Genomic DNA, 27,251 nt, shown 5'->3' on the forward strand with positions numbered 1-27,251 from the left:
AGCTGCCCACGTTGCTGCCCACTCCTGCATTTTCCCTTCTAGTTTGATTGACCAGTTTATTCTTTTAATGGCTCTGAAATGTTCCTCCCCTGTCGTTTCTCCCATCATTTTCTGGAGGTCTGCTGATTCCGTTCCTAGGTAGAATGTTGCACATAGAGGCCTGTGGTCGCTTTCTCCTCTGTTATCAACCATTTTCTCATTGATTAAAATATAGGCAATAGTAGATATATTTCGAAATGATGGCTTTGGGCACCATGAGGGTGAAAGTAATTTCATCATGAGATGAGTTGATTTGAGTTTGAAATTTTTGCGAAGAGAGAGCAGTGGGACCGCCTTGTGCCCTTTGTTTGGTATGCTAGAGTCACCTTCCAGACTTCTCAAATTAAAATCTCCTGCAACGATTACGTGGTAATGTTCGTATTTGAGAATTATATCTTCCAGCATGTTGGTAAATGATTCAATGCTCGCAGCGGTCATTGCCGGGTTGATGTAACAGTTTATGAGCAGCAAGTTGAGCGGCCAGTGGCCTTCATTGAAACCAGCAATTGTTATTACTTGCAGGTCTGGGGAATGTATTCTTATTTCTGTGGTTCTGAGTTTATGCGCCTGGATTATGAAGATTGAAAGACCCCCAGAGAGACGTCCAAAGATGTTTTTTTGTTTTTGCGTTTAGCCGATGTTCATGGTAGCCCTCTATGGGTGTTGATGTAATTGACCAGGTTTCTTGGCAGTATATAATATCCCCTTTAGCGAGGTAATCCTGTATTTCCTTGATCCCCGCTTTTTTGTTTAACCCTGCTATGTTCCACGATATAAGTGTTAGTTCTTGAGGGGAGTCGGGGTTTTGGCCTTTGTGTTGCTCTTCCCTCACCAATGTGGCCCTTCCTTCGTTAATGAGTACTTGATTTTGGCTAGGGTTGCTGGTGCCGATTGTCCCCGCTTATGGCCTGTTTAGTTTGACCAATTAGCACTCGACGTAGATTGTCGTTTTGAAGGACAAAAATGTTTATTTGTGTATTAAGGCGTTCATTGATGTATTCCCCTTGTTTTCTGTTGTGTCTTGTGCCTTTCAGAATTGATGTGGCTCCCGGCCCCCCTTTTTGAGGTTTAAGCACAGAGGGGTAGTTATGTTGTCTGGGTTCTGATGCGTCAATGCCCCAACTTGCTAGTTGTCGCCCATCTTCTAGAACTGCCCGTTGGAGTGATTGATCGTCTCCTGGTGACCTTTTAAACTTTACCCACTCTATGTTTTCCGAAGTTTTCTGACACAAGGACATGACGTGGCCAAAAAGTCGGAGAATGTTAGCTTGTTATCTCTTTTTGCTCCAGCGGTTGAGATGTGGTTTGCTCCTTAGGGCCTTTGTAGACCTCTTGTTCCAAAAGGTAATTGGGCCTTATTTGTGTGGAGGCGTCCTCCTTGCCCATTCCAACCCTGTTTGTTAACACAAGTGCGGCTGTTAATGATAACCCTGCTGGGTATGATAGTTGCACCTGGACTACCTGGTTCCCCTGATCCTAGTGGTCCATGTCTGGTTGGAACGCGCCATCTCTTTCACTTTCTTCATCCTTTTCTTTTTCTGCCGGTGAGCGCTGGTTCTTAATCTTCTGTTAAAAATTGAAAATCAGGTAGGGTGGCAGTGAGTTGCTTTTCTCATTAGTTCTATGGCTATTCAGCATTGCCGGCAGAATGGATCTGCTTTTCAGTTTAGCTCTCTTCAGCAGTTTCTTCAGCTTTTTCTTCGCCCTCTGTGTTAGAGGAGCTTCTGTTCTAGCTCCTGTTTCCCCTTCCGTGGTCACTTTCTGACCTTCGACTGCCTTTATGGCAGTGCTTGCCGAAACTACCTTAGCCTCACTCTTTGTCGGGGGAGCAGGGGACTCTAGACTATTGAACTCGTTTTCTCTGGCTTTTATTTCCAAGTCTCGCATTTGGCTGTATTCTCCGTTGGTTGCCACTTTGTAATTACCCTTTACCATTGATTCAATACATTTTTGTGTCTTTGGTGATTCACCTCTGCTTTTAGTTAGGGCCACTATATCCCCCAATATTACAGGCAATTCTGCCCACTTCTCTATTATATCGGCACATGAACTTGTACGAGCTGTCATTGCCTGGTTGTGTTTGATTGTTGCCTCCAGTTCTTCCAGTTTGCAGCCCTGATTCCCTAAGCATTGGGCTATTGTTTGGAGTAGGTGAACTTGGACCTCCAATTTAGTTGCTTGCAAATCAGGGCCTTTGCTATTGACTCTGATGGTTATCAAATGGGCGATGTCATCTTGTTCAACTCGATCCTTCTGGCCTGTTGGTGGGAGCATTCCTGCTCGGTCTGTGGCCTGATTGTTTGCCACAACCCCTCTCCCGATGAGGTTGGGGGTAAGGTCCAAAGTCCTTTCAATTGTTCGCTCAAGTTTTTGTAAAAAGGAATCGGTGAGGTCTCCTGTCTCTGGCGAATCAAGTTGTTGGCGTCCAGTTGTACAGGCCGTTATGCTTGTTCCTGAAAGGGTTGCGGGCTAGTGCAGGGCAAGTCTTTGACCACAATAACTTCTGGCTTGACAGGCGTTTCCTCCTCCTGATGCCAGTGGATCAAGGCTTTTGTTAATAGGAGACTATGTGCTGCTACAGTGGGCTTCCTTAAGAGCCCTTCCGCTGCAGTGTGCCGCTCTTAGTCGATTGCGATATCCCACCCTGGGTCGATATCGCTGATCCATTCATGATGTGTTTTACTGTTCTGCCCTGCATCCCCCACTTTGTGGCGCTTGCAGGGCTTCCCTGTGCCCCTGCTTCCTGCACTTGGACCCGATCCTGGTCCCCTTCTTCGGGCCGCAGATGTCTTCCTCCGCCGGAAGGGGGATTTTTGCTATCTAGTAGCTCGATCGGCCTGGGATCGTGCCACGATAATTGGGGATTGCATGCAGTGGTCTGAGCGTGCTCTTCTGTCCCCCCAACAGGCATACCCAGGGGTGGTGAGATGCCCGGCGTCTGGAAGTAATGGGTGATGAGTTCTTGATGGGGGGTTGTAGTAGGGGACTCACTGAGTGAGACTCTTGTCTTGGGTGCCGACCCGTACTTCTTGTGACCCTTGTTGTATGATGTTTGTGGGTGTCATCTTCAGAATCCATCCTCTTTGAATTGGTCGGGTTTCCTTTAATCATTTTCCCTCCTCGTCAATAAGAGGGTGTTTAGGATATTGGCAGAGAGGCTCCCTTCACTTCAGCTTTTAGCCTGTTCCTGCACACTCACTTCTCTTCTCTGCGCAAAACTTGGGCTTTAGACCTTGCCCCACCACTCTGAGCCTCTGACCTTAAGCGGGGCCTTAGTCCTTAGTCCGTCCTCCTGCGGCCACTCACCGTCTCCTGTTCTCACTGCCTATCGCTTATCCCTTTGTGCTTGCTCCTGCTCACAGCACTTCACACTCGCAAGGGGCGAGGGAGGGGCGGTTGGAGTTGTTGGGTTGGATTGCCGTTCTGTGATGTTAATTCCATGTGCTTTCCCTGCTCTCTCTTGCCTAACACTCGCCACTTGACTTATTCACCTTATTCGTCGCATTTGTTAGCACAGGTCTCTGTTCTGATGGTTTCTGGTTTTTGGCGAGGTGTCTGGCGATGTGCTGGCAAAGTTCAGGCTCTGCTCTCCTTCTTCCACCTTTATTTTCCTGCTAGTTTTCTGCCTAATTGTGCGAAACCCAATCTACAGGGTCCTTTACTTCCTCTGCGTCAATCTGTGTGGTGTTTTTGGAGTGGTGAAACCTTTTTTGCGTTTTTTTTCCTTTTTTCCTAGCTTTTGGCCGATGATACTTGGTATTATTGCCTGACGACAGATGTCATTTATTTTTTTTACAAAAAGTTAAGTTGAGACAGGTTGTGTTATATTGGTCAGACAGGACTAATGAGTGATAAGTGCTTGTTGAATTTATTGCTTGGTTTAGCCTGACTATCAATCACTGTCACAATCATAAGTGGGCAGTCCATACGGGTGAACTGCAGGACGGGGGGCAGTTAAAAAGTTAAAAGACCTGAGTCCAGTTCCCCTCACGTCCACCCCAGCACCAGCGTCTCACAGTTCGGTTCTCCTATGCGCCTCTGCTGCAGGTAGCTGGTTACTGAGTGCTGACTTGTGGATGCCTTCCCTCTGAAGGGGGGGTAGCTCCTGGTAGCTCCTGATGACTCTGCTCCGACCTGCACCTTGGCTGGTGCTTTCCACCCCACTTCCGCTGCTGCCTTCCTATCACCGCAGACCTCTTCTTGGCCTTGTGAAGTGCGGTTGAAAGCGGGAGCCGGGAGCCGCGGTCCTGGGGCGGAAACCGTGGGACAGAGCGGCTCGAAGATCTGTGGCGGTGGGCGGGCAGGTAGTGTTGGTGCAGATCATTGGAGTTGGATTTGGTGTTGGCGAACAGTACTTGGGCTCGGCTCAAGCTCGCTCTCACCGCACTCTGCTCTGCGCTCTGCACTCCAAGATTGAAAGGTGGAGAGGGAATCACAAACAGGGTGATTGATATGGCGCCCCCTCACCTTATTTCATCGCCTCCGCCTCGTATCCTCAAGTCCTCCTTCAGAACCTGGCTCTGGCATCTGGCACCCGCTTGCTAATGTGTCTGCTGCAGCTGTAAGCAAAGAGCTGTGGGGGCTGTGATGCCCCAGATTGCAGGGGGATCTGCGGGAGACCTCATCAGGCCTCTGCGGACTTTTAAAGAAACTTGACAGGGCCGCCAGATGAAGATGATGTGTGGGGGTGAAGCAGTATGGAGACACGGCATCCTCCACCTCCTCCGCTTCCTCTTGCTTGCTCTCACTGAGCTCAAAGCTCTGCGTGTCTGGCGTCTGGCAACCGTGAAAACCCGGAGCTGAGAGTCAAAACGTTCAAGTGAAGGAAACCAATATCACCCTATCCGGAGGTGCGAGACAAGTCGAGATCTCCTTTGAAGATGTGACTTGATTTACCTGCTAGAATGTCTCTTGCCCCTCTTCGCCACCATTTTGCCCTGTGGCAACAGAGGGGCTATCATACATGACGCCTGCCCTAACGCTACGGCTGGTATGTTGTGGGGTGTGACACCCGAAATACCTGATTAGCGATTCCCCTTTGAAGGCTTTAGATGCAGACTTTCACATATCACTTACAACTCTTCGTGGTATTGGAACATTCCCACATTGGTTCAAATAGGGTAGCTTCCCTGAGACATGTACTCTTAGTTGACTTCACAGCCAACAACTGCTGCGGAACCCGTCCCAGTCCAGGTTCCACAGCAACCACAGCACCAAAACTGCCCTCATCGCCGTGACCGATGAGGTCAGGGCCCTGCTGGACAACAGCGAAACCACAGCCCTCATCCTCCTGGTCCTGTTAGCCACCTTCGACACAGTCTGCCACCACACCCTACATACTCGCCTCCACGACGCTGGGATCCAGGACATGGCTCTGGACAGGACCATCTCCTTCCTCTCCGGCACAACCCATAGCATTTGCCTCCTCCCTTTCCGCTCCAAAGCTACCAAGATCATCTGCGGCGTACCCCAAGGATCTTCCCTCAGCCCAACATTGTTCAACATCTACATGGCACCGTTCACACACATCACCCGACTACACAACCTCAACATCATCTCCTACGCCGACACCCAGCTGATCCTCTCGATCACCAAGGACCCCCTCACCACCAAAGCCAATCTCCACAAAGGTATGAAATCTGTCGCTGAGTGAATGAAGAGCAGCCTTCTTAAGCTGAACTCGAACAAGACAGAAGTCCTCATCCTCGGCTCAACTCCCTCCGCCCGGGATGACTCCAGGTGGCCGGCCGCCCTGGGAACAGCCCCAACACCCACTGACCAAGCATGCAACCTGGCTTTCATCCTTGACTCCACCCTCGCCATGACAAAGCAGGTCAACGCTGTCTCATCCTCCTGGTTCAACACCCTCTGCATGCTCCGCAAGATCTAAAGGTGGATCCCCACCGAAACTAGAACAATCACCCAGGCCCTCGTCCGCAGCAGGCTGGACTATGGAAACGCCCTCTATGCAGGAGCCTCGGCCAAACTCGTGAGACGACTACAACGGATACAGAACGCCTCTGCTCGGCTGATCCACGACATCCCCCGCCGCAGCCACATGACGCCCCACCTGAGAGACCTGCACTGGCTCCCCGTCAACAACAGGATCCCCTTAAAGCTCTTCACTCACGCACACAAGGCCCTCCACAACATCGAACCAGCATACCTCAACACACAACTCACCTTCTACACCCCCAACTCCGCCCCGCTGACCTCTCACTCGCCACCATCCCCCGCATCCAAAGAGCGACCGCTGGTGGCAGATCCTTCTCCCACCTCGCCACCAAAACCTTGAACACCCTTCCCATCCTCCTACGGCAGACCCAGGACCTGCTTACCTTCAGAAGACTACTCAAGACCTGGCTATTCGAGCAGTAGAAGCATTCTCCCCCCACCCCCCTAGCACCTTGAGACCCCACGGGTGAGTAGTGCACTTTACAAATGTTCTGATTGATTGATTAACTATAATCTCTTCTTTTGATTGTAGCCTGGTGACTCCAACTGTCCCCTATCCCCCCCCCTGGGTTAGAAGGTAACCCCATCTCGCGTTTACAGTCACTGTAGGTGGCTGAGCTACTCACATAGGTAGTCTCCACCCAATCTACCCCACACCTCCCTCATAAAGGTTTTCAACTCTGCGCCATGAGACTTCTCTCAGGACTATAGTACACTCAGTTCAATTTGCCTTAGTGCACCTCACCTCCCCATCCACACCAAGCTACCTTCCTCACATTTGTTTGTTCAGACCACTAACTCCTTGAGGAACTCTTTCCATCCATCATCTATATGCCGCACACTAACACCTCTTCACTTCCAGTGGCATACTACAGGAGCCCTAGTTGACACCCAGTAAAGGTGTCAAATTATGCAGAGAAAGGCAGGGCAAATCCTTACACAATAGTTTCATCCACCAAGGATACTCCTTCACCCCCACCTCGACTTCCCTTCGGAAAGGATTCATTGTGATATTGTTCCACAAATCTCTCCCTGCTAGTGTGTTGCAGTCCAGGGCGGACCCTGAGGGGTGCTTCATAATCTTAAAATGCAGCATACGTGCTGCGTTCGTAATCGTAGACTCTATGTAGGCCTCAGAGGACATTAAATCAGCCTTCTTATCCAAGTTGGCTATATTACTTACCTCCTTTGACAAGACCAAAGTCATTCTGGAACGTGTTTGGAAATTATTCCCATGAACCATGTCATGGACAGATCTGGGTTACCAGATCTTAGGCATGGTAAAGATCAAACTATCTCGTGTATGATTTGATCTCGGACCATGCCTTAATTGAACCCTTGTGCCTCCTACAACCCCAGGGACTAAAACTTTACTGCATGCCCCACAAGACACATGCTCGGATTGACCACTTTCTAGCAACCTCTAACCTAGCCAAACACCTTCTTTCGGCTTCGATAACCCTGAATAGAACCTTGAATCATGATCTTATTGATCTACAACTGGATCTGGGGATAATCACCCCATGGGCAATGCCTGGTTAATGAATGTCTCCAAATATAGGAACTCTAGTGACAAGTTTCACCAGCAGTGCCATGTGGAACCATTTCTTCCATGACAATCAGGGCTTGGTCTCCTCCCCGCAAACCCAACGGGCTGCAGGGAAGGCCCACATTTGGGGGGTATTGAGAAAATACATGGCACTAGCAAAATGACAGTAGTGTGCTGACAGGCTGAGGCTTGAATAGCAGTTGCAAGAGCTTACTTTGACATAATTCAAAACCATAAAGTGGTCCAAAAATTGCTGTTCTACCTCTATCAATGCCAACATGAGTGGGGAGAAAAGGCAGCTGCCCTTTGGCTACTAAACTCCAGCAACTAGAATCCAGTAGGACAATACTGGTGATCTGGGGCAAAACAGTAGGTTTACTAATCTGATGAACTTACTATCCAAATTTCACACCTTTTATGAGCCCCTGTACACTACAGAAGACTGTCAGGACAACAATGCGGAAACTGAGTTTTTCTGACATTCTTCTATACCCAAGCTGACAACACATGGATCAAAACTCCTGGAGGGACCAATCCCTGAAGCAATATATGGTAAGGCCTATAACAAAGCACTGGGGGATGATGGTTTCCCAAAGGAATTTTACAAGATCACCAAGACACAAACAACAATGATATTATTATCTGTGTTTCAGGAGGTACTTGACCATGGTCATCTGTGAGATGAATTTGTCAGACTCTGATACCTAAGCCAGGCAGGGACCCCTGTTGGAAATGGCCATTTTACTTCTTCCTCCTATTTTTTTCCTGACCTGTGTTTGTTGGCTATAGGACTTTGGGCACTTTACCACTGCTGATAAGTGCTAAAGTGTATATGCTCTCTGTGTAAATTGTTATTGTGATTGGTTCTCCCTGATTGGCATATTTGTTTTACCAGTAGGTCCCTAGTAAAGTGCACTGAGTGTGCCAGCTCTGGTAAATCAAACGATACTGGTGGGCTTGCAGTACTGATACTGATTGTGCAACCCACATGAGTAGCATTGAAAAGATGTCCTGCTTATCTAACCTGGGCTTCTATTGGAATTCTATAACGCATAATAGCAAGCCCATTGTCGCCGTTTTAGCTGTAGTTTCCTGCCGCTAAAACGGCGATCATTTTAATGAGCTACTTGCTAATATGCCCCCATATTCCTTCAACCTAACCATATCTAATAATTCCAGCAAACATGTGCTTCTCACATGGCCCCCACCAAACACCACACTTCAGTCATTAATGTACTACAAAGTAACTGGAGTAAATGCAGAGAGCAGTTTTCTTTAGCATGCAAGACTCACGCCCACTATCTGGAGCTCCCTATTAGCGTGCTAAGCGCTTCAACGCCTCCACGGGGGTAGTCAGTGCTATATAAATGTTATTTCAGTCATTGCTTAATGCACCAGACAATATACTTATAAGAGTTTGTGTTCTTTTATGAAATTCCATAATGTACAGACAATAAATGCAGAATGCAAACTTGTACAGAAAAGGTTTGCATACCTTTTCTGCAATGGAATAATGATGCAAATATTAGAAGTGTCTGGAATTGCATCTGGTGGGGTTATATTAATATGAAAATTACCTCGTCTTGGGAGAAAACAGGCTGTGTGGGCGATGACAAAGCCAACTCGTGACATTCACAACATTTGCATACATTTGTAACTTGCATAACGTCAGGTGGGATAAAAACAAATGATTACGCAGCTCTAATAATAATAAATATCAAATGTGCATATGCATACATTTAGCCACAGGATTCCTTATTACCCCTTCTGCATGCACGAACAATGAATGAGCTCTGTTTAGTATCTCAGTGTTTGCTAGTGTTTGGTATCAAATTGGAAGAATTTAAAGATATTGGAGTGTAGGACTCTTTTGACACCTTCTTCTGCAACATCTAGACATACAGGCGAAAGAATGGGGAGGAACCTGCAGCTCGTGCCTGCATTAACTTAGTTTAAAAGGTATTTATGTTGTAGAAGTTGGTTAACTGTTAAGAGGATTAGACCAAGCTCTGCTCAGAAAACGAAACTGCATTCCTGCCAGTGTAATGGAGCACTTCTAATGTTAAATCAGCTATTATCCTGTAGGAAACGCGGAGATTGTCTCAGCTAATCATAAGGGTTAGAACATGAGCTTTTACAAATGTTAATGCCTCTTCTCCCTCATCATCCCCCCCCCCCTAATTTCAGGTGCATAATTCGAGGGGAGACATTGATGGCAATTATCCGCCTTAGCAGAGCACAATATACTTATTTGGCCTCCATAAACTTTGCGGTTCCTTCCTAGATATATTTTTGACCTCAACAATTACTCAGTGGCAGTTCCATTATGTTCCCTATACGAACTCACTGAAACCAGGCTGGCACATGTAAAGAAACTTGCTTCTTAAGAATCTCACGGTCAAATACTCAAAGGACACACGTTTTGTGTTCCAAGAGACTTGAAAATCCACCAGGGAGACCAATAGTCTCGGGGATAGGTTCAATTTTGGAACCCTTGTCGCAATTCGCTGACGCCTTTTTAAGACCTTTGGTCCAAAACACTGACACTTACCTAAGGGACACTAAGGACGTACTTTGCCTCTTAAAAGATCTAAACTTTGACCCCACATCCAGTATCCTCATCAGTCTGGATGTGGAGAGTCTATATACAAGTCTGCCACACACAGAGACCTTACAAATATTGGAAGAGGTATTGTTTGAAAATGAATGAAAATACCATACCCCACGACATGTGGTGATGGAATGTTGCCAACTAGCACTATCTGAGAATTCTTTTCGCTTCGAGACCACACTGTACAAACAACAACACGGGACCAGCATGGGCAGCACTTTTGCGCTGAGCATAGCGGGCCTGTACGTTCACCAATTGGAGAAAACCAAAATTTTGAATGAGAGAAACCCCTACAGACACCATATACTGGAATAGAAACGCTACATAGATGACGTTTTTTTAATCTGGCAGGGTACGGAAGAAGAAGCAAATACTTTTTTGACATGGCTAAATACGCAAGACCCCTTCCTGAATTTCACGTGCTCGATGAGCAGGACCAACTTAGTGTTCCTGGATCTGAACATATATGCTGATTCAGGAAAACTTATCACAACAACCCACTTCAAAGACACATCCCGCAACTGTCTTTTAACATATGACAGCTTTCATCCTCGCCACCTCAGACAGAACCTTCCCTTTGGCCAATTCCTGCGACTACAAAGGAATTGTAGCCACAAAGAGGATTACATGATCCAAGCGGAAGACCTGAGCAACAAGCTGAAAAACAGAAAATATCCAAGCAAACTAATAAAGGAAGCCAAAAAACGAGCTGGAAATAACAATAGAGATGCCCTGTTGGAACCGAAAGAAAAATCAGAATCAGACAACACCAGACCAATCTGCATCACAACATTTAATCAAGTATCAGACACAGTGGCCAAGATAATCAAAAAACATTGGCCTGTGATCAACAGTGGTGGATTGACAATACCCACCCCTATGTTCAGCCACCGCCGGGGGAAGAACTTGAAAGATTTCCTGGTCCACACTCGCCCTATACTTACAAACCCCACAGTAAGAACTCAACCACTACCAAGTGGACATTTTCCCTGCAACAATTGCAGTGTCTGTCATTTAACATCAGTAACAAAAACTGTAATTTTCAACAACGACACGAAATGGGAACTAAGAGGTTTTTCCAATTGCAACACCAGTGGAGTGGTATACCTCATAACATGTACCTGCAATTTACACTATGTAGGTATGACCACCAGGAAGGTCAGCACCCGCATAGTGGAACATAGGAGCAATATCCGGTGCAAACGAGCCACTACCCGGATGACTAACCACTTCATCGAGCAGAACCACACACCCAACGATCTAACTTGGGTGGTGTTGGAAACAGTAAAAAACAAAGACAACCTGGATCGAATTCTCCATGAACGCGAGCAAAGATGGGTGTTCAGATTACACACAGACACCCTTGGGTTGAATGATGAAATTCCATGGGGCGCATTCAGAAACTAATGTGGTCCACAAAAGACACAAAGAAACCATGGATATCTATTCACAACTCTTTCTGACCTTTCACAAACTCCATCAGGCGGTTTGATGACATCAAAAAACAGTCATAAGCCCATGTAGTGATAAATGAAGCAAGTACACCAAAATAAGTTACTATCACAGAACCTAGTGCACAAATAGCCATAACTTTATGAATCCAACCTTTTCACTGAACAAGTATTTGAAAAAACTAACGTCTCTTCATTTTTCAAAAAGTGTTCTAAATATCACCCAAAAGAAGTAAATCATTGGGACACCCATGTAAAAACTTTCTTTCTAAAAATCTCTGCGAAATACGACATCTGCGAGGGGGTTTTATACACACTCGCGCCCAGAACATTAGCATCCACCCAATAGGGCCGCCGTACACGGGACGGTCTAGCTTCCAGCGTTCAGAACCCGGAAGCGCGGTGACTCCAAATACACCGGTTTACCCGATTACCGTCAATATGCGGTCGGGTGAGGATCGAGCAGGTAATACCGAGCGGTTTCGCCGATAGGAAGTAAGTACAGCGAAACAAAGCATCAGGAGATAATACTGGTATATCGATCTTCGGTCTTGACTCTTCATTGAAAACGCGCAATTTCTGATGAAACGCGAATTTAATTATTGCTTTAAAAACCTTACAGCAATGTTTCCACGAGGTGATCCCGCCCTCGCCTGAGACCATGAAGTGCAAATTAGCACCCATATATGTAAATATGCCCTTTGCCATGACAAAACTGTGTGTGTATATATATGTTGTGTGTCATGTCTATAATCACATCAAGTCCTGTGTTATTTATATGTTTGAATTCACAAAACCACTTTTTTTCACATTATTTATATCTTTACACTGGATTTGAAAGCCTGCACGCACCGATATGGTGCATAAGGCACACTCACGCCCTAGACAATGTGAGCTGCATGTGTGATCCCCTTGCTCTTTAGGGGGGATGTTTACCACTAATCAAGTGTCATTCTCTTTTACAGATACGCCAATAAGATACAAATCGTATGTATAAACGCGCATGTTTAATAATTAACAGCGCAAAGAAAAATAAATAAAAAACAAACCTATTTATTTAAATATAGGAGTGGAATATACAGGGCTGGACCCTGTATGGTCCTGATGAAAAGCTTGGGGAGCTTGAAACATGTCGACCACAGAACACTGATCTAGCCCAAATTCAAGATTAGATAACAGTGTTACCCCATTTTAGTATACCAAACTAGGAGCAGAATAAATTGTTGAGGCCCACTAGCACGGTATTTTTAATCACACACCCACTCCACCACCACAACACTCTACACCACACATAGCCTTTCACAAATATAGTGCTCCTGCATAGTCCGCTAGTCGCAGCACGCCACTTTTCGTAGAGAACTGGGATGGCCCCAATGATGAAGCATGTCACCGTGGGGAAACCCCGGTGAGTGAGGGGACTCTAGAAAGACATTTTTCTTTCTCATTATGGTAAACACTGACAGAATTTGGCAGTAACCATACACACAAACTAGGTCTCTGAACCCATCACAGTGGGTTCCTGACTTTCTCACTATGAGAACAGTCTGCCCCCGGGAGATGAGGAACACCCACCCATCAGTTATTTCTCCACCCTGATCAGTCACTGTTATAACAAATATTAATAAAAGAATCCCATCGTCCATCTGCGCCACTCGAGAGGTAGCGTCAATGGGGATCAGCTACCCGGCAGCCCCAAGGGCCTCCTCCACTGCCTTTTGATATCACCTCCATCGCCTACCATTGTCACTAAATCTATAAATAGAACAGCGTTTCCAACAGTGCTTCAATCAATCGTCTAGTGGAATATTACCAAGCTCTAAGGCACTGCCACAGAAAGTTTGGACACAGGATGCAGAGTCCAGCCCACTCCCATCCAATGCAGAGGACTCCCCATCTCAGTCTGCACTACTTGCAGATAGTGGCGTTGCCCACCATCGACAGCCACGATGCCTGGTCTTCATGGGGCGAGCAGTTACCAACAAGGGGACTCTTCTCCACCCATTTACATACCTTCTCAGAAGAATAAGTGTAATTTCTTCTCCACCCATTTACATACCTCCTCAGAAGAAGAGGTGTAATTTCCATTGATGGGTCACCTCTAGCCTCTCCGGACAGAAGAACATATACTTCAAATGCATGCCTCGATGTTTGAATTTCACTTCAGCAAACATTCTCGTTTGCTACTGCACCCATGCGATATAGCCAGAAAAAAAACATCACCTTGGCAGAGTCCAGTATAACCATTTGTTAGGCATGGGCCATTCCTAGACTGGCATCCTTGCCCAAATAGTTGAGTAACCGAAGTATGATAGGGCGTGATGGGCTTCCAGAGGTGGCTGTGGAGTAAGGGATTAAATAATGACCCAGATAGACAGATCCTCAGCAGGAACCCAGGATTTTAACCATGTAGAAAAAACTGTTTAGGTTGTGGTCTCTTGATGTCCTCAGGGACCTCCACCAGGTGCCGGTTGTAGTGCATGGATCTGCCCGCTGCATCTTCAGCATGCCTCTCCAGCTGCAGCGTTGCTGCGCGAAGTTTTGGAAAGTCTACCTTGAGGTAGCATAGTTAATCTTCCATCGATAAGACATGGGTCTCCACCTCAGTCACACAGCCCATAATTTTGTGGAGGTCCTGGCACAATAGGGAGAACACTGTGCTGACCCCACCAATCTTCCCCTCCAAGGCTGTCCGTGAATGACGAATTGTCTATAAGATTGCCACTGATTGTATCAGGTCTCCCTTGTGTCCCCATGGTTCTGCAGTGGCTCCACTTGGCTGCGAGCCCAAGGTGCCAACGCTGGGTTTTGTAAATCTGTCTATCTTTTCTTGAGAGGAAAATGGGTCTGGCTGGCTTTCACCATTTGCCTAGTTTATTTGTGTTGATTGCCCACAAGGTTACTCACAGCGGTGCCTGAGTAACTTAGCTGAGGCTAAGTTACAGCTCTGTTCCACAGCCAGCTTGTGTAATGCTTCTTCAGTCAGGGGTGCACCATGCCCTTATTCCACAGAAATTTAAACATTTTTTTGTAATGTTTTTGATCTAATTTCAAATATCTATTGACATGAAATGCAACAAATTCAATATACAATACGCTAGTACCTTTTTATATCAGTACATTATTGGATCTTGCCTGAATTTATAGAAGGTCTGGTACTTGATTCGTTAATTAATTGGGGCACCCCCTAATGGTGTACCTATAGCTTGACTTATCATTGTTATACAAATCCCGGTCTTGCTACTGATATGCATCTATATTGCTTTGCGCATTTAACATTGTATCATCTAACAAACAAATGCAAACATAACTCTCTCCCCACCCTTCCATGCCACTGGTGTATCTGACCTGCTCATCTTCCATAATGATGAAAGTTGTTAAACCTCTCATCTTATTAATCACGCTATCGTGGGGGCATTACATGCATGCCATCATTCAATCCAATATCACAATTGCTCCGTCAGGGAAACCCCGTTTGCACTTGCTGCGTTTATGGATCATGGGGACCTCACCCAGATCTCCACAACTGAGCTAGCTTCTGAATCTGCCTCAGGTTTTTGTAGTGCTACTACTATGGACTCCCATGCCCGCGCTGCCTCCAGTGCCTTCTCATTAATAGCTCTTAGGGCTTGCTGCAGTCGGACTGTACTTTCACTTCTAGCCCATTTAAGTAATTCTGCTTTCCACCTTTCGAGACTGGGTCTTCGCCTTGATTTGCAGTGTACAGTGATTTCTCTCTTTGCTAATAACAGGCCCAGGTCTAGAAATGTACTCGTTATTCTCGTTTTGGGAGTGTGTGGAAACCAGTGTAACAAGCATGTGCCCAAATCAGGGTCTATCTGGCGCTCTGTGATACTGCAAAGTAGGTTCACTACCTCCTACCAATACATTCCCAACTGGTTGCATCCCCATAGCATATGTTGAAACTCTGCTCCCTCTAGGTTGCAGCTTGGGCACTGGGCCATATCAGTTCTAAAGTAGGGATTAATTTGCACAAGGGTTAAATATGCTCTATGCAAAATAAAGAAGTGTATTTGTTGGAATCTAGCGTTCCTGGTACTTTTCCAGCCTCTCCGAACCAGCCGTGCCCATGTCTTCTCAGGGATCTCTTTACCCAGATCTGACTCCCACTTTCTCTGTAGCTCCCTCAACAGCTCCACGGATTTGCCCATCATGTGTCTTTAAAGGCACGTGATGGCCTTAAATGTCCCCGCTGCCATCACTACATATTGGCACACCGTTGATGTCTTTAGTTCTGACAACCCTTCACTGCAATGATGTTGTATTGCTGAGACTAGGGCTAAATTCAACAAGTAGTCCCCTTGGATATGTCCTCCCCCGAGTCCGCCTCGGGGGAGGCCATATCTATCTTGTAGGACTGTGTATGGTAATAGAACCCCGTCTTAATATAAATCTCTGAATACCTGCACTCCCATCACTTCCCATTCGGCCAACGGGGACCAATCCCCTCCATGTGGTAAGGCGGTACACATCCCCAATGGTATTTCCGTGGCGTAATGGCGAGTAATGCCAGCTCTACGCTGACTCAGATTCCAACATTGTCTTAAAGTTCGCTCTTCATTAGTTAGGGACTCAAGGTGCAGGCGCTGTTGGAGTAGTATAAAGGATAGTATATGGCGTGGAACCCATCCTCCGTCAGGCCTGTCAGCCCCACAAAAGCCTCTCCAAGACCGAACACACGAATAACCTGATATAGATAAGGCCACTCGAGGCTATCACATGCCTTCTTGATACCTACCAAGAGTATCGCACCTATTCCCCTCAAAGTCCCACCAATCTTATTCTCATACTGAAACTTAAGCACACCAGCAGGCTGCAAACACATTCCCATACCATATTAGTGTGGCTCCTCCACCATTCCAATGACTGTTTATCCCCAGCCCTTCCTCCATGGCTGCACCTTGCAAGGTCTCGGGGCAACACACAATCCACTCGCTCCTTGTGGTTATGCCTACCAGCTATGATCGCCCACACCCCAGCGTCTGCCTGGTCCAGTGGACAAGAATGGACCTCTGCCCACAAAGGCTCCAATTAGGCTTGGTCATGGTCGGCCCTTCTTTCCAGGCAATCAACTATGTAATTGCGTGGATATAATGTATAAAAATGTATGTGAAGAAGTATCTAATTTTACAAAATACACATTGCAATTAAGAAAAGGTATATTAAACATACGAAAAGGGCATCACAATGCGTGATACCTCAGGTACCACTGTGTATGTTGCAACTGATTGTGCATTCTTGCAAAAAGTTATTATTAGTGAATAAATTCACCATTAGAAATTGTGACGTGCTAGAAGTAAGTTCATATTTGCTCATCGGGAAATGCCATTACCCAAAAGCCAGAGTCGAAAGATCACATGCTAGAAAATTACCTTGTTTGATCTTTTCCAACTCTTCCTCATAAGCAGAGTCTGCAAATAATTAAATAAAGCATGTTAATACTCTTCTACCTGAGACAAGTGGTTTAATGTACTTGGCATGCCAGATTTAATAACAATACTAGTTGCGGAAGATACTGAAATGCTGCAGAAATGACAGTGTGTTAATTATGTATACTATGCTAGAGACATAATGGAACAACCATTTCTCAGTGCAAACGAGAGCCCTTCACTTATGTCAATAGCACCATAGACATAGCAGAAGTACTATCAGATGTAGCTCTGGTGATAGACCTTCTGTTGTGATGGAAGTGACAGCGGATGCAAAGCACAGCGAAAGAGGCCAGTGCGGAAGACGATGTGTGGGGAAAAGAAACCAATGCACAATCCTAAAGTGGCCTGCCCATCCCATCCTTTGCACGAATAACGATAGATTTTAAAAACTGAACGTTTTAAAAATTACCCCAATGAAGTAGGCCTGGCCAACTTTGGGAACCGTTAGCTCGCTGCCCAATCCATAACTCATTTGAAAATTCAAGTGGTTCAGGGTCAGCCCAACAAGTTCTCAAAGACCTATGAATGAGCTCTACTACACCATACTGACCATGGCTTGAATTTGTGGGACACTTTATGTACAAAATATACTTAGCGTAAGTTTAAAATTCTTTATAGCATGATTGGCATTACGCAGATTGGAATAGACATGAGAGAGAAGGCATGAACAAGTACTTATTCGAGAAGGCAAAGGGAACTATACCGAAGTATTGGAGTGTCTTAGACAGAGAGCTTCTTGAATGGTTATATGTACAAATAATACATAGGGATAGTTTGGTGGCTTTTTCACAGGTACTCTGTTCACTTAATATGCAGGTTCGCAATGGGTTCAGTCACTTTCGCGAGAAGTATAGAAAATCTAGAAACAAAAGTATTGTGCAGTATATTGTTTAGAATGCTCTGCGCGACTATCCTTTAGGGATGGTAAATGGTGCAAAGTTCCAGATATTTGAATGAAATTGGGATTGCCACTCTGATATGACGATGGGTTAGAAGCCATGAAGAAATGTCATGTTGTGCACAATGATGTTAAGCAGTTGACAGTTCTGGGAAAGGCCTGTATTAAAACAACCAACACAATAATGCAAATTCATGAGAATAAGGAATGTACCAATATGACTGTCAATTCTCAGAATAAGTTTAGCTGTGTCTAAACCTCCATACAAACCTTTAATCAAACTGATAACTGGCTTTACGCTTACTACAGATGTCACAACCACAGCAGTATGTAGTCACATTCAATTTCAACATTTCTGTAATGTTTAGTTAGACAAAGAACATTCTTATAGAGTAAAACGATTTTTCCTAATGTCTGCCTATAACATTTTCAGTCCCCACTTACCCGGCTGTGAACATTAGCACACATATCTGCCAACAATCTACTTGAATGTATCGAAGAGACGGAATTTACATTTATTTAACTATTTATTCATTTGTGTGTTTTATATAATGCTAACCTTTTGGACAATTCAGAATATCATGCATTTAATGAAAACAAATGGCCACTGTAATATTTTGATTACAGCATACACTCACCCTCTTTAAAGTTAACATTACCCAATGTGTTCATCCAACAGTGTCCTATCCATCTTTCAGCAGACAGCTGAACATAACTTGTGCATTTGTTCTGTCGATACTGATTGTAAAGGGTTTATTCTACTCCCAAACAATATTATTTCATCCCTCTGATGTTACCTGTTGCTGCTTCTGGGCTAAAAGGTCGGAGTCAATTGCCTTACTAAGCAGTCATGTTGTAGTGTCATCATGACGTGTAGGGAACCCCCAAAGCCATCTGCAGAGCATTTCACAGCTTTGACCCCTACACACCTATGAATTTAGGTTGTGTGGTGGTCATTGCATTGACATGTTCAGAATAGGGACCAGGCCGCTTCTGCACTTCATATCCGGGCTCCAGTTTATTCATTTGACCCTCTTTTTAGGACAAGCCATGTAGCTTGGTGTGCATGTTTTACACTGCATGCTTTTTACCTTATCTTATCCATATCACATTGCAGTAGTCCGGGAAGGTCATGGCAATGATATGGCAAGTTCCATTCAGTGCTCCACCAGAAGGAGTGACGTAAGCTTGGAGAGTAATCACATTTGGATGTAAGTGTCTTTAAGGACTGTGTTATTTTGTGCTTGCAGGAAAGGTTGAAGTGACATATTACACTCAGTGGAGACGTGGTTCTTCATAAGTCTGGTGACAACTTAAATAGGGTGTATTTGCTCTTCCTTTCTCTCTGTAGAAGAATGTTGAGGTTGGTTCCAATGGTGTTTCTATATTTGATTATTTGACTACGATTGTCTGAGGAACAATCGGTTCAACTCTAATGCCTGTGCAAATCCACTCTTCTGAGCCTAATTCACAAAGAGGCAAAATTAAATGTAGGTATTCACAAACTGAAGATTTATTTCCCTTTGTGCCTTACAGAGATTTTCACAATTTCGGGACTCACAAAAATCTGCATACAGAGCATGGGGTCACACCCTACAGATTGAGCAACCAGGCATTCACTTTTATGAGGAGGAACAGAGGGCAGGCGTCAGTGTGGAACTGGAGGGCAAGAGTGTTCCACAACTATGCAGTTGCCACCGAAGAGGCCATTGCTTGTGTTTTCACAAATCTGCTGCGAGGTAAAACCAAGAGCTCATGGTGTGTTGCCTTCAGACCCCCCCTATAAGGAAGGTAAACATCTAGAGGAATTAACAAACATAGCCTTGTAAAATATTACTGATGATTTGAACATAACTCTTTTATTCACAGGAAGAGAGTTAGGGGTGGGCAACAAGACAGAAGCATGGTTATGTTTGCACAACCAAGGTCTGGACAAGCTGCAGCCGGGACTGGACTTTCTCTTGCCTGCAATAAAGATACCATTGCCATCGTACAGAAAGGAATGATATAGAGGATTTACAGCCATGACTGGGAGGTGACATTGTAAATACAGCAGAACTCCTCCTGCAGATTTCGAATGGAAGATGCACATATCTGTAAAAGTACTACTTGTTTATCCACCACAGATGAGTTTAGGATCATTAATCATATTTGTATTTTCTGACAAGTTTTGATAGAGTGAAACATTTTTCCTTTTAGCCAGATAGCAACATCCCAAAGTGGGGACCCTGATTTGGACAGCAGTACTTTAGTCTTAGCAGTACCTTACTCTTGGATGGGTTCAACATTAGAAAGACTGCCAACATTCACTATCTTTTTATAGAAAGGCAAGTGGTAAATGCAGTCGACTAAATCCATTAATTATATTAATATCACATACATTTAAAGGTAAGATAGATAATGAGGTCCAAGGATATGCCCTCCCGAATACACATTACCACAACGTGAAATATACCAGATCCAAGAAAGCCATCCTAAATTCGAGGTTTTTGTGTACAGAGAGTGGAAGGTAAACCCTTTCTTGTATTTAAGAGACTCGTGTAGCATGCTTTATTATCATCTTAACGCTTGTAATCTTGTACGAGGATCCTAAAATAAATCATTATAGGATTATTCCTCTAGGTAATTTGAACTTCTGTGGAGAGGCGTGGCTTAAGCGCCGACCGGGATGGCTGTGTGAGCTTGAAGCTCCGCGCCGAGTCCCAACTAATATCCTGGAAACTTGCCCTTTAGTGCCCTAGGAGGAACGTTCCTGCTGTGTGGGGTGCTGTAAAGCCGGAGGGGAGAGTTTGGAACCCAGCGGGCACTTGATTGCGGCGTGTGGCTCGGACCTCGGAGCCCAGAGGCGCTGGACGGCAAACAAAGGGAATATGGCGGCGATCGACGATCAGAGGGACTGAGAGCTATGTCCTGGCTCTGCGCCGATCCACCGGAGGCTGCTTAGCGGAGTGAGCGGAGTGAGCGGAGCGGGGACTGGACGGGGACTGAAGGCGGTGAGGAACGGCGGGGCTCTGGGCACCCCGCAGCTCGAGGAGTACGGCACCCCTCCCCCTCCCGCTCCCACGCTCACCGACGAGAGAGCTTGGAGGAGAACGGGCTGCTAATGGGCGGCGGCACAGGCATCTGGTGGTGGCCTTTTGCCCTAAGGACAGATCGGACTACAAAGAAGGGGGCCTGTCCTAGTGAGATCGACCGCCCTGCGCGGGGCGCAGTAGAGAGGTGGCGGCTTGCACGACGGCCCCGAGAGCGAGATTGGACCTGGGTCCCTCCGGTCCCTGTGGCCCCGTATGAGCGACCGGAGCTAGTGGGTGCCCCGAAATCGGCGGCGGGCGCTGCCTGCCTCGGAGCCTGCGTAGCGAGGGGACTGGGCGGCCGAGGAGAGTGAGCCGAGTCAGCAGACCTGGTGTCTGCAGTGTGCTGGACTGAACAGCGGGAGTGACCGGCCCTGACCAACGCCCGCCCACCCTTCTGGCGGGGAGCTGAGGGTTTGCTACCCTGGTTGGGATGAATGCTGATGGCCCCGGGCAGCTCCCGGCCATAGACTGGCGAAACTGATCTGTGAGTGGAAGGGCGCCCAGGAGTGCTGTAGGGACTTGTTGGGACTGTGATTGTGGGGGCCAGACACACGACTAGGTGACACAGAGAGGTCCGGGACCGTGAGGCCTGTACTGGGCGCACGGAGGACTGGTGTGGCCCTCAGCGGCGGCCCGAGTGCTCCGCGTGTTGCGATCAAGATGGCTGCTCTGGGCGAGGTACCAATTGCGCAGCAGAGGAGAGACGATGCGGCCGCTCTGACCCAGGATGGCGGCACTGGCGCCCCGCCGGAAGCCTCAACGCAGGAACAACGACTGCACCAGCGCCTTGACGCCATCCTAGAGGCGATCACTGCGACAAAGGACTCTCTGCACAAGGACATTGAGCAGGTAGCCACGGGGCTGGGGCTACTGAGAGCCGACCACGCCAAGCTCTCGGATCGAGTGAAATCGAATGAACAGCTGCTCCAGGAACTGAAACCGGCGGTGGTGACGGCGGAGCATAAATTGACGGATATCCTTGGCCGTCTGGCGACTCTGGAGCGACGTGCGGAGGATGCGGAAAGTCGTAACCGGAGGAACAATGTGAGGGTAGTAGGTCTTCCAGAAAAAATTGAAAAGGGGGACGCTGTATCCTACATGGAGGACTGGTTCAAGACGGTGGTGGCGCCGGAGGGGTTGTCTCCCTTCTTCTCCCTGGAACGAGCGCATAGGGTTCCCGCCAGGCCGCCCCTGGAGGGCCGACCACCTCGGCCGATGGTGGTCAAATTGCTGCACTATAAAGACCGCGATCTGTTGATACAGAGGGCGCGATCCCAGGGCCCCTTCCAAGTGGACAATAGTAGAGTCACAGTCTTTCCGGATTACACTCAGGAAGTCCAGAAAAGCAGAGCGTCCTTCTTGTCAGTCAAAAAGGAACTGAGGGAGGAGGGGATCCAATACTCTTTGCTCTTTCCTGCGAAACTGAGAGTGATCATTGACGACAGGACCCACTTCTTTCAGACTCCTGATGAGGCTTGGTCGTGGCTTGAACTGTATCGTGCAGGGACTGATCGTGCACACAAAAGCGGGAGGGAGCGGCAGAAACCTGTACGGATCAGAAAATCACAGCGCATCCGCTCCCGGAACAAGCTCCAAAAGGCCGAGCGGGAGGCGCAAATGGCGGCGGACAGGAGGGGAGCGCTGGCTGCAATGGCGACCATCACAGGATCGCAACAGGAGAGGGCATCCGGTGCGTCGGAATCGGAGGAGGAAGGGGAGAGGTCCGGTGGCGACGACTCAGACACGGGAAGTGTGAAGGGACCGGCGGTCACACCGCAAACCTCGGACGGTTTGTTTAATGAGTGAGGCTTGAGAACGCTGGATAATCCTGAGGTGTCTACTGGTACAAACTCTCCGGACATTTGTTGGACTACCAGGTACGGGGCTGTACAAGCACTATGGGACTGCAGGCGTAGGGTTGGGGCTCCGCCTACGCCGGATCGGCGCTCCATCGACCTCTCGAGGCCCTTAAGGCCTTCTGTGGTGACGACCACAGGTTAGAATAATGTGTGGGGTGTTGGTGGTTTGGAACGGGGCTGAAGCTGGGTTACTAGGTCCTGTCCTGGGGAGAGGGGTTTGGGGTGTTGTTTGGGGTGTTTTGAGGGGGGTACACAACTGCTGCAGTGCGGGGGATAATTGTTGGCTAGTGCCATTGTGCAGAAAGGTACACCATGGGGACGTTACCTAGTTTGAAATGTATCACATGGAATGTCCGAGGACTTCGTACAATGGTGAAACGTCATAAGGTGCATGCCTACCTGGTGAGGCGGGGGGTACAGATTGCAATGCTTCAGGAAACCCATTTATCCAAGACCGAGTGCGGGGCTTTACAGAAGAGGTGGCGAGGTCAGGTATTTGGCACGACATACTCAGCATTCGCCAGAGGGGTGCTAATTTGGGTGAGGGCGGGCACGCCGTTCCAAATGACGAGCCAACGAATTGATCCTGAGGGCAGATATGTAGCGGTTGAGGGGCGACTTTGTGGCAGAGAGGTGGTTCTATGCAATATTTATGCCCCCAATTCCGATCAGGCCCACTTCTTTGAGGGTTTATCAAGCTCGCTGGCCTATTTCTTGGCGGGCCCTCTCTTACTGGCAGGAGATTTTAACTCAATCACAGATGTGCGGCTGGATAGGTCACATCCGCCATTGGTCGATTCCCCGGTGCGCAGGCTAGCAACCCAAAGGAGGGAATGGCAGGAGAGGTGGGGACTGATAGATGTGTGGAGGGTACAACATCCTGAGATCAGGGATTACTCTTACTTTTCCACGCTTCATGACTTGCATGTTCGACTGGACTCTGTGCTATGCGGTGGCCCCCTGGCGGCTGTGGTGACCCAGTCTGAATATTTGACTAGAACCATTTCGGATCATAACCCTTTACTGATCTCAATGCAGTGGCAGCAGGCGAGATCGGCGGTTCCATCATGGCGACTGCGGCCTGATACATTGGAAGATCTGGTGTTTAGCGACACGGTTCGACAGGGCATTGACTGTTATTTTGAAGACAATGGAGGCTCGGCCTCGACCAGATCAGTGGAGTGGGATGCAATGAAAGTGGTGGTGAGAGGAGTATGCATGGGCAGATTTTCGAATGCGAGAAAAGCAGTGCTGAATGACCTTGCGAAAGCAGAAGAGGTGTTGAGAGGGCTGGAACGACGAAGGCCTGAGCGGCCAGACTTACAGGAACAACTGATGCAGGCTAAAGAAATGGTGGCGACTGAGACGGAGCGGCTGCGGTGCTATGATTATAAGTCATATGTTACTAAGGTGCATGAGGAGCGTGATAAAGTGGGTACGCTCTTGGCCAAACTAGCTGATCCGGAGCCTAGGGGGTGCCTGGTCATGAGTATACGAAAGGAAGATGGAGATGTGGTTTACTCTCAATCAGCAGTCCTGGTGCGCTTTCAATCCTATTATACGGGACTGTATGAAAGCCACCTGGAGGCAGAGGTCTCGGAGATAGGCGAGTACCTGGATCCGATTCCGCTGCCGGTGTTGGATAGCGAGGAAGCGACAGAATTGGGGGGGCCCATAACATTGGCAGAGATAAGGGGGGCAATTAAACATATGGCGCGAAACAAAACCCCGGGGGTGGACGTGCTGCCTATAGAATTTTATGCCAAATTTGTTGATATACTGGCACCTAGATTGTTGGTGGTGTACTCGGAGGCGAAACAGAGGGGGTGCTTGCCTGAATCAATGAGGGAGGCACTGGTGGTGCCACTGCTGAAGCCGGGCAGAGATGCGTTGGACGTGACATCTTACCGCCCATTGTCCATGTTGACGGTGGACTATAAGATTCTGAGTCGCATCTTGGCAGCCAGGTTGATGCCGCACATGACTACATTGGTACACAGGGATCAGGCGGGATTTATCCCGACTAGGAACACTTCGATGAACATACGTCGTCTGATCCGCATTATGGATGGTGCCGGGGCGTCGGATCTTGACCCTGTGGTATTGGCGGTTGATATCGAAAAGGCTTTTGATAGCCTCGAGTGGGAATACCTGGATGGAGTACTGTTGAAATTTGGGATAGGTGAAGGCTTTCGGAGGTGGACGAGGGTGCTTTACTCGTCGGCGAAGGCGCGAGTACGGCTGGGGCCTATTGTATCTTCAGCATACCCAGTGTGTAGGGGGACGAGGCAGGGTTGCTCGTTATCCCCTCTGCTGTTCGCTTTAGCAGTGGAGCCGTTGGCGGCACAGGCACGGTTGGGCACCATCTACACTGGGATAGCGCAAGGACCGGAGTCGCATTATATATCACTATACGCCGATGATCTGTTATTGTATCTAGCGGATCCAATGCAATCACTAGAGGGGGCAGTGGATGTGCTGGGTAGGTTTGGGCAGCTATCAGGCCTCCGGGTGAATTGGACCAAGACCTGTGTGTTTCCATTGCGGAAGGGCGCGCCCAGTCCGCCGCTGACGAGAGAGGTGGTGTGGGAGCCCTTCTGTTTCACCTATTTGGGGGTGCGCATTTATCATGAGGCTGTGGATCTCTTGGAAGGGAACGTGGAGCGGTGTATTCGGGCGCTGAAGGGCTGCATGGATTTCTGGGCCTCCCTTCCGTTGTCGGTATTGGGACGAGTGGCATTGTTGAAGATGGTGGCACTCCCGCGGCTGCTTTACTATTTCCGGACGCTACCGATATGGATCCCGCAGAAGATTTTTAAAGATCTGAAGACATTGGTGACTGGCTTCCTTTGGGGCCATGGGCGGCGCAGGGTCGCGTTGAGTACTCTGACTAGACCTAAGCCTGAGGGAGGGTTGGCCGTTCCTGACTTTGAATTATACTACCTGGCGGCGCAACTCCAGGTGTTGACACAAAATGTCGCCAGAGTATTCAGGGGCCCTGAGCGTGATCGGGAGCTCGGCATCCAGAGGGGTGTTTTGTCATATATAATAATGCAACAGAAACTGGACATGAGGGAGCTCACGATAGAAGAAAGAACGCTTAAATTGTGTTGGCACAGGAGCTTGAAAAGAGCAAAAAGAGACCGTCCGTACGCGCCGGAGATACCGCTAGGAATGCTGACCGCGCTGCCTCATGGAGGCGATTGGTCTCAACTGTTGGGGTGGGAGGAGCTGGGCCTGCAGGTAGTGGGGGATCTGTATGTTGATGGGACATTAGTCCCCTATCGGACGCTGCAGGATCAATTTGGCCTACCGGATGGGACTTTCCTGCTGCACGCAGCTGTGGTGGCAGCGATGCAGCGATATTGGAGGAAAGGGTTGGAAGAACCGGAAGTGACCATGGCATGTCAGTATGTGGTGATGGCGGCGGGCACTGTTAAGGCGGTGTCTTGTCTCCATACTAGAATGCTGAGTGAGGGATTGGCGCCACTACTGGCATTGAAGTCGCGGTGGGAGGTCAGCGTAGGCAAGCCCATACCGGACACGGTTTGGAGCCAAGTGTTACGACGGACGTGGAAGGGAACGAGGAATGCGCGATTTCAACTGGTGCATTTTTTCATTATCCATAGGGCATACCTGACACCGGAGAGAGTGAAACGGTATTTCCAAGTGCCCGATGCCGTGTGCCCGAGATGCTTGACACCCGAGGTAGATTTGGATCATATGCTATGGAATTGCCCGAAGTTAGGAGCGTACTGGCCGGCAGTGGGGGAACTCCTGAATGCAGTAACGGATAGGGAGGTAGACTTTGATATGGCAGCGTGTCTGCTCCTCTGGTTCCCTCATACCAAGAAGACAAAAGTTACTAGTAAATTTATAGACCTGGGAATCATGCTGGCTCAAAGAGAGATAACTTGGCACTGGAAATCTAAGGAAGGTCCGTCAGTGAGGAGATGGATGAGTGAATTGTTGAAGTGGTCAGGCTGCGAAAGTGTTATCAGAATGCGGCAGGCCACTAGGACTGGCCATGAGAAGTGCTTGGAGTTGGCGAGGGCGTGGGAGATGGTGGTCCAGGCATTGCGTGACTATGTGGCGGAAGATGAAGAGGAGGAGATGTGATAGTTGGGTTCCATGTGGATTGCACGAAGGTGAATGGATCCTATGGGGGATGTACTCTGGTATTTGCAAGGTTTGTCAGTACCCGAATCAGCAGCAGTTGAGGGGGGGGGGGGGACGTTCTTGAAAGGGTAGTTAGGCACCGCGGCGTAGTTCAGAAGAAACAACTGGACCTGTTAGGATGTGGACGAGAACTGAAGAACGTACCCAGGGAGTATTCTGGGTTCTGATGGTGCAAGGGGGGGGAGG

General features: G+C 47.8%; 1 protein-coding gene across 1 annotated transcript in view; it reads right to left on the reverse strand.

Moving 5' to 3' along the window:
• Positions 1-27,251, reverse strand: part of MCTP1 (multiple C2 and transmembrane domain containing 1) — a 1,759,297-nt gene that overhangs the window by 1,190,255 nt on the left and 541,791 nt on the right. Inside the window, exon 6 of the mRNA XM_086960921.1 lies at positions 16,996-17,034. Within this exon, the coding sequence (XP_086817047.1) occupies positions 16,996-17,034 (39 nt within the window). The remainder of the gene's footprint in view (positions 1-16,995; positions 17,035-27,251) is intronic.

Source organism: Lissotriton vulgaris, chromosome 3_1, assembly GCF_964263255.1.
Source record: "Lissotriton vulgaris chromosome 3_1, aLisVul1.2, whole genome shotgun sequence".
NCBI classification, from domain to species: Eukaryota; Metazoa; Chordata; class Amphibia; order Caudata; family Salamandridae; genus Lissotriton; species Lissotriton vulgaris.